The sequence below is a fragment of the Anomalospiza imberbis genome, chromosome Z (assembly GCF_031753505.1).
Source record: "Anomalospiza imberbis isolate Cuckoo-Finch-1a 21T00152 chromosome Z, ASM3175350v1, whole genome shotgun sequence".
Lineage (NCBI taxonomy): Eukaryota > Metazoa > Chordata > Aves > Passeriformes > Viduidae > Anomalospiza > Anomalospiza imberbis.
In genome coordinates this window covers 55,844,431-55,852,275 of record NC_089721.1, presented here as the reverse complement: position 1 = coordinate 55,852,275, position 7,845 = coordinate 55,844,431, and the positions used below count along the sequence as shown (strand labels likewise).

The 7,845-nt window shown below is 48.0% G+C and overlaps 1 protein-coding gene across 1 annotated transcript; it reads left to right on the top strand.

The window, feature by feature from the left end:
- Positions 1 to 5,434: 5,434 nt before the first annotated feature.
- On the top strand, positions 5,435 to 6,655 carry TUSC1 (tumor suppressor candidate 1). Its single transcript, XM_068177432.1, has one exon. It carries the CDS (start codon positions 5,458 to 5,460, stop codon positions 6,031 to 6,033), a length of 576 nt encoding a protein of 191 aa, XP_068033533.1. The 5' UTR covers positions 5,435 to 5,457; the 3' UTR covers positions 6,034 to 6,655.
- The last annotated feature ends 1,190 nt before the right edge of the window (positions 6,656 to 7,845 follow it).

Sequence of the window (7,845 nt, the reverse complement as noted above, 5' to 3'; positions counted from 1 at the left end):
AGTGATTGGGCAAGGGCCAGGGATCCCTTCTCCTTGCCTTCCCTGCTGGGGATTGTATCCATCTGTCTTCCCAGTTTCCACTCCCCTAAAATCCCTCATTGGTTATGGGGTGATTCCCTCCCTTGTCTCCTCCCCAGTTTATAAACTGTTGCACCTTACCCCTCGGGGCTCTGGTCTGGTTGCTCCCCTGAGGTTCACAGCTCCTCGGAGTGTTCAATAAACCTTGGACTTTGCCCCAGAAGTGAGTCAGCCTGTTGTCCTTCCACGGTCGATGCCAGCCACTCCTCCAAACTGGGCTGACAGCGTGAGCCCTCAGCCCTGAGACGCTCTCCAAATTCCACAGGAATATAGGAGAGTGTCCCCCGCCGCCAGCCGTGTCATCGCTGTTCGGGCTGACCAAAGTGGATTTTGGGTGGACACAGCAGCAGACCTCCATTTTCCCAGTACTGTTAGCACACTACTGATACACTCCGTGTTTCATTGTTTCTCTACTGATGGCAAATATAATTCCTGACAGAAGCCCATGCTTTATTTTTATTGGTGATCCATGGCCTAGAGAATCAGGATAGATGCCTAAGTTTTTCATCCCACACTGAAACTCCCTGCTATGTCAGCAAAAAAAGCAAGGCAGAATAAACACTTTCTATTTTAAGTATGTTTAGTTAACTATTACATTGTCTCTTTCAGTCTTTGTCTGTGGGGCCTTATCCTGGAGGGGAGGGACCAAGAGCAGGTTACACAGCCACACAGAGAACAACCAACATAAAGTCTCAAGAGATAAGAAGCCACAATGGATGATATCCAGGCATCTCATGGCGAGAAGCAAAGGACTCTGGGACCAACTGGAAGTGGCCATGCAGACTGGGATTGTGTAACACCCTGTGATTGGCCAGAAGGCTTCTAGTACCTTCCATGAGAGACAATATACATATATATATATATATGTATGTGTCTGTGTCTTTCATCCCCATGTTGTGGTTCATGTTCATTTCCTTAAGTTATTTTATTAAGTTGATTGTTAAATGGGTCGTTCTGTTACGCCCCCATGTTTTCCCAAGTTTTTTTTTTTCTAAATTCTGTCCTCCCTTCATGTGTCCCTCAAGGTATCCCCTCCCTTTATTCCAGACCCTTCCCTGCCTATCAAGGCAACCCTGCCCCTTCTTCTAGAACATTGCCCATTACTCATTACCTGGACCAATCCCCAACTGCGACTTTTCCCCCATCCTGGTTGGTTCCTGCCCCTAAACTCCACCTCAAGTGTTACCCCATTTGCTGTCTCTTGGTGTCCACCTCCTGTTTTTCAGTGCCTTAAAACCCTGTGCACAGAGGTGTTTGGGGCTCTCCTCGTCCTGATCCCTCCAACTTCATTAAACTTTGTTGGAAATTCACGACCGGAGAATCTCTTCTTCTTTCTCTGCTGGGTCCCTGCCCTGCTGCTTGGGAACACTGTCTCTCTGCATAGAGCATTACTGGCTCTAAGGTTCTGCCGTTGGCTTCACCCCAGCCAAGGCAGCTCCCCACAGTTCCTATGTTATAATCCTGATGGCTTTTCGGAGTTTCAACTTTGAATCAAGTTCAAGCCTGAAAGCCATATTGAACTGGCTGCATCAGAGCAAAATTATCTACCTCATTTCAGGAAAATCTATGTGAAGTATATTTACACAAACGTCAGGGTAATGTATGAAGCGGAAGAGAGATTCAGTGGGATATTCCCTACCTTTTGTTCCATTTCTCAGAGGCTGGGATGGCATTCCAGGGAGCTGCCATTCATAGAAAAGATGAACCTGGGGACTACTGAGCTATTGAACTATAATAGGAAAGTTATTCGAGCCAGCCAGCATGGCTGCACCAAGAGCAAGTCCTGCTTGACCAGCTAAGTGGCCTTTTTGTGATGAAATGATTCCATCAGTAGACAAGGGAATGGCTACAGATGTCATTTATCTGGACTTCTTTGGCACATTCCTCTACATCATCTAAGTTGGAGAGAAGATTTTATGAGTGGACTGTCTGGTGAGTAAGGAGTTGCCTGGATGACTGAATTCAGAGAGTAGTGTTCAGCAGCTCAGTGTCTGGATGGAAACCCATGATGAGTGATGTCCCTCAGGGGTCTGTATTGGTGTCAGTATTATTTGATGTCTTCATCACTGACATGGACAGTGGGATTGAGTGCACCCTCAAATCTGGAGATGACACCAAGTGCCAAGGGGTGTGCTTGGCGCACACAAGGGATGGGATCGGGATGCCATCCAGGGGGAGCTGCATAAGCTGAAGGAGTGAGTTCACAGGTTCAGTCCTCATGTTAAAGGTATCATAAGGTTCAACAAGGCCAAGTGTCAAGGTCTGAGCAACCCGGGTAGGAGCAACCCTCAGCATCAATACAGGCCAGGGGATGAACGGATTAAGAGCAGTCCTGCCAAGAAGGGCTTGGGAATACTGATGAGTGGAAAACTAGACATCATCCAGCAATGTCTTCTTGCAGCCCAGAAAGCCAAACATACCCTGGGCTGTTTCAAAAGAAATGTAGCCAGTAGGCCAAGGGAGATGGTTCTGCCCCTCTGGTGAGACACCACCTCAGGTATTGCATCTGGAGTCCCACCTCAGGTACAGCTCTGGGGTCCTCAGCACAAGATAAATAGTCCTTTTGGTGTGGACCCAGAGGAGGGCCACAACAATAATCAGAGGGCTGAATCACGTCTCCTGTGAGGAAAGGCTGAGTGAGGTGAAGTTGTTCAGACTGGAAAAGAAGACTCCAGGGACACTTTATTTTGGACTTCCAATACTTAATGAGAGCTTAAAGAAAAATGGGGACAAAGTTTTTAGCAGGGTCTATAGTGATAAGACAAAGGGTAATTGTTTTAAGAGGGTAGATTCAGACTATATACAGGAAATAATTTTTTTACAATAATAGTGGTGACACACTGAAACAGGTTATCTGGACAGCTGGTGAATGCCTCATGCTGGGATCATTCAAGGGTAGGTTGGGCAGGGCTCTGAGCAGCCTAACATGGAAGAAGTTGTCCCTTCATATTGCAGGGATTTGGACTAGATGACCTTTAAAGATCCTTCCCAACCCAAACCATTCTATTACTCTGTAACTTGAGAGGAAAAAAATAAAATCCACCTAATAAAATTTAGCTAAACTCAATTTGGTCCTTTTGGTATATCTTCCACTAAAGCCAAAAGAGAACATTCCCCTCAATATTTACACAAGCAGCACCGTTGTTTGAATTCCCTTTACTTCAAAAGTATGGATTCAGTTGTAAGGGAATGATAGGCATAAAGAGTTTTTATTTTCCTTGTGAGGTGTTTTTCTAGAGTGATTTTCTTGTTCAGGTTGGACAGAGTTCAAAATTAATGCCAGCTGGTAGTCCACAAGCAATGTCACTTTTATCTACAGAGACTTGACACCATTAAGTAAACACAGAGCTTTAATAAAAAGGAATAGAATAATACCATTGCTGTATTGCTGTTTAAAATATTTTGTCCTTCACTGCCATTCAGTGAGCAAAAAATCACTGAAAACTGTACAGCTAGTCACAACTTATCTGGTTACTTTTCCAGTTGCACTTTCCCCTTTCATGCTTTCTAGTGTGATCCTATCTCACAATGGAAGTTTTTCTATGTTGATTTATCATCTTCCCCTAATCCAAATGGCTTTCTGTCATTGTCTTTAACCTACAAACATCAAACTAGTGTTTAAACATTGCCCAGGGAATCTGAAACTCAGTAAATAGTCCTCTGATATGCCATCTAATTTTTCTAAGAATATAGACTACTAATCTTTATGCAGGTGTATATCCATGTATTTTCCAGAATAAAATAAAGGCACATGAAAAAACTAAAACAGATGAATAAACAAAATTGAGACCCATGATACAACATCAAAGTGAAGGTGCCGTTAACGATGCCTGTAATTTAATTTACTGGTCATCAAAAGCTCAAGCTCTATGTTATCCTCTCCACTATTTTTCTGGAGTGCAAAGCCCTGATCCACTTCCACACACATGGAAGAGTTTCAGTGCTATTATGGATTCAGCTTATAGTCCAAACTGAAGTTTTATGAGTGGGTATATTCATAAATTTACAAAGCAGCAACATTAAGTACTGAGTCATAAACAGGTATTAACATGTTTCTTTCAATGCAAAACTGGTTCAGTCACATATCATGCAGAACTTCCATAACACCCTAGTCAATCTCTCCTTAGAAAATGGCTTAGTGCAGGAAATACTTGTTCATTTCTGTTGATTAATAGTCACAGAAGAAGTACAGTAAAACTAAGATTATTCCTGTTCTGCAATGCTTTGTTGTTTATTTTTTAAGTTTTAAACAAACAGCTATCATTTAGAGCTGAAAAGGTTCTGAAAATAATTATTACAACTGCTGTCACACATTGTTTCTCCAACTTCAAATTCAGGGTCCATACTCAGGAACTCAACTGGTAATTAACCGAACATTGTACCATAAAGAAAAGCATGATTCTCATCACAAAGTTTACAACCTGAAGAGAACCAGCAGCCCAGAGTGATATGTAGTGTACCATCATGGTAATCCCAAAATGACTGCTTATCTGCAGATGATATCAATCTGTGTGGTTATGTAATGGGCGACAAGACAAAGATAACTGAAGGAACTTTAAGTAATGGTAAGAAGGCCCATGTGAACACTGGAGGACTGTGCAACCAGATCTGACAGTTAAACCTCTCCTTGTCGTGTAGGGAATGGCCTGGGCTGTCGTATTCCACAGCAGCCCAGCTGTGTCGTATTCCACAGCTTTCTGTTCAGCTGTGCTCACCTCTGGGGTCCGCTAAACAAGACTGACCTTGAGCTGCTGTAATAGCAGGAGGGCCATTAGGTTAATGCCAGGGCTGGAGTACCTCTCCCGGACTGAGAGAGTTGGGACTGTTCAGCCTAGAGAAGAAAAAGCTCCAGGCAGACCTCACAGCAGTCTCCAAAGGGGTTTTACAAGAAGGTTGGAGGGGCTTCGCACAAGTGCACGTAGTGACAGGGCAAGGGGAAATGGCCTTAAGCTTCAAGAGGGCAGGTTTATCCCAGACCTAAGCAAGAAACTCTGTACTGAAAGGCACTGGCACATACTGCTTGGAGAAGCTGGGGCTGCTCCAGCCCTGGCAGCGTTCAAGGACAGGCTGGACGCGGCTCTGGCCGGCCCGCAGCGCCAGGAGGAGCGCCCCGGCAGCGGACGGGGCCCGAGGGACGCTGCGGGCGGGGCCCGCCCGCAGTTGCGGGTTCGGGCCGCGGGAGCGCGGCTCCCGCCCCGCCCCCTGCCGGCCGCCCGCGCTCGCAGCGGGAGCGCGCGCTGGGGCCGCCCCGTCTGGGGCCGCCCCGTCCGGGGCCGCCCCGTCCGGCCCCGCCCCGCGGGCCCAGGCCCCGCCTCAATTTGCATCCACCAGGAGCCCTCCCTCGGCTCGCGGCGGCGGCGGCGGGCGGGCGCGGCACGGATGAGGCGCATGCGCGCGGTGGGCGGGCGCTGGGGCAGCGGCGCGGCGCGGGGGGGGCGGGTGGTGCTCGGTGGTGCCGCCGCCGGGAGCGGCGGGCGCGGCGCGGCCGCGGACGCGACCGAGGCGGGCGGCGGGCGGCAGGGCTGGCGGGGCGAGTCGCGGGGTTCGCCGCAGCAGCTGGCGGAGCGGTACGCGGACTTGGCGGCCAGCCACAGCGAGGCGCTGCGGCAGCGGGAGGAGCGCGAGTGGCACAACGCGCGGCTGCGCCAGGAGAACGCGCGGCTGCGGCTGGAGAATCGCCGCTTGCGCCGCGAGAACCGCTGCCTCTTCCGACAGGCCCTGCTGGGGCCCGGCCCCGACAAGCCCCCCGCCGACCCGGGCGAGGAGGCGGAGGCCCTGCGCGCCCAGCTGGGGCAGCTGCAGGAGAAGCACCGCCGGGCCTTGTGGCATCTGCGGCGCTGCCGGGCCGCCTGCAGGCCCGAGGCCTCGGGAGCCGAGGAAGGGGAGTTGGAGGAGCTGCTGCTGGAGGAGGACGAACAGCCGCTGGATAAGAAGAGCCTGGTGCCGGCCGTGTAGGTGGTCCCGGTGCAGGGGGCGGCGCCGGCTGGTGTTGCGGGCCCTCCCCGCCGCTACGATTAGGGATGGGTCACGCTCTCTTTGCTCCCGGCTGTGTCACCCGTGCGGCGCGGGGGGCTCCCCTCAGCTCCCTCGATCGAAACGGGCCCTTCCCAAGGAAAGGGTGGAACAGTTGTTCCGGTTTGTTAATCCTTTTCCCGGATGTATACCCAGGTTCATGTGGGAAGCTGAGGCTTGGAGCACGAGAGGAATCTCTCAAAGCAGCTGTTGGGGAGAACACTTGGTCTCGTGGCATCCCACAGCATTGAACTGTGCCTCCTCTAGAGCTGTGGATCACCGTTTTTCTCTTGAGTTAGCGACCATCATGTAGGCTTCAAGAGCCATGGAGACTGACTAGTTCTTAGTAGTTGGTGTATGTTAGGAAGAGGAGTGGAGGAAGCTTGAAAGCTTTTGTCAGTGCCCCAGTAAAAGTTGGTGATCATTTGAACTATGAATTGCCTTGGACACTTACTGCAGAACACTGTATTTGTAATGCCTTCGTTCACTGTCACATGAATACTGATTTGAATTTCACATTTTCACATAAAACTGCAGCTACTAAATAAACTTGGGATACACCAAATGAGTGTCTTGAGCTGTGAATTTTTAACAGGGACTTTGTGAAGCTATAGGTGAAGCACCATTCAGGTCACTGCACTTTGCCTTTTCAAAGCCCAAAGAATTGGGTTTTTTTTTTACTGTACCTTCTTATTCATCTACTCTTTGGAAGGAAATTAGTTATTGTTCAGACCTAGAAACATTTGGCAGAAAATTTGCTGGTTGAAAGAAACCTTTTTGAAGAACTGAGGCAGAGCTTGGTTTTGTAACATTTCCTTATTTTTACGTCATTTAAAAGCTGGCTTATGCCTTCAGGTTTGAGATTGGTTTCTTAAAACTTTAGAAGCCAGTGTCAGTTTTAGTTCAAGTTGAAACTAATGTGAAAAGGTGAAATTCCATCATTTTCTGTAAGTATTTTTAAAAAATTTAACTTCTGAAAAGAGCCATTACTTTCACATAGTGTCAATATAACTCTCTAATCATAAATGCCACTAGTACTTGTTAAGTACATGGATCTGCTGCTTCAAGTGTGTTCTCAAAAGGGAAAAACAATTTGGTACAATGCAGTCAGTGTCTCCTTGATAAAAAATGTGGGTGGTGATGTCTGGTTGTGGTGTTTGTTTTATAAACTTAATAATTCTCAAAAATAGTTAAATGCTCAAGTCTCGGATGTCCCTCTAGTGCTGAGGTGACTCCGGGATGGTGGAGAAGGCCTTCACTGGCCTGCACTGACGAAGGAAGACACAGCAGCCGCAGTATTCGGTCTCTGGATGATTTATTTCAAATTATCAGGAAGCTTGTCTCTTTGGCTGCTGGCTGAGAGAAGGCGCAGACTTCTTAACAGTTGTTTACTATTTCTTATCTATCAGTTCTCTCTGTGCCCTTGCTGAGGTCTGTCCAGCAAGGCAGAAAGGGAGCATCTGACCTTGAGAGGCAGGCACAGAGATTAAATACTATCTGCTACGTACTACATGTTTACTATTTCCTACCAATATCTAGCACCTATGTTGGACAGTGTGTTTTCAGTAAAACCCAATTAAAAGATGCCAACATCACCAAGAAGATGGAGGGTAAGAAGAAGGAGGAAAAGGACAAGTCACACCCCAAATCCTCCATGTTGGATTTTTCATACCCCCCCGTACCAATCCTGACCCCTCCGTACATGGGTCAAAACCCCCATGAACATAATGTAAAAATACTCTCCTCTAACTTATA

Coding starts and splice junctions, on each gene's coding strand:
- TUSC1 (XM_068177432.1), top strand. CDS start 5,458: ATGAGGCGCATGCGCGCGGTGGGCGGGCGCTGGGGCAGCGGCGCGGCG.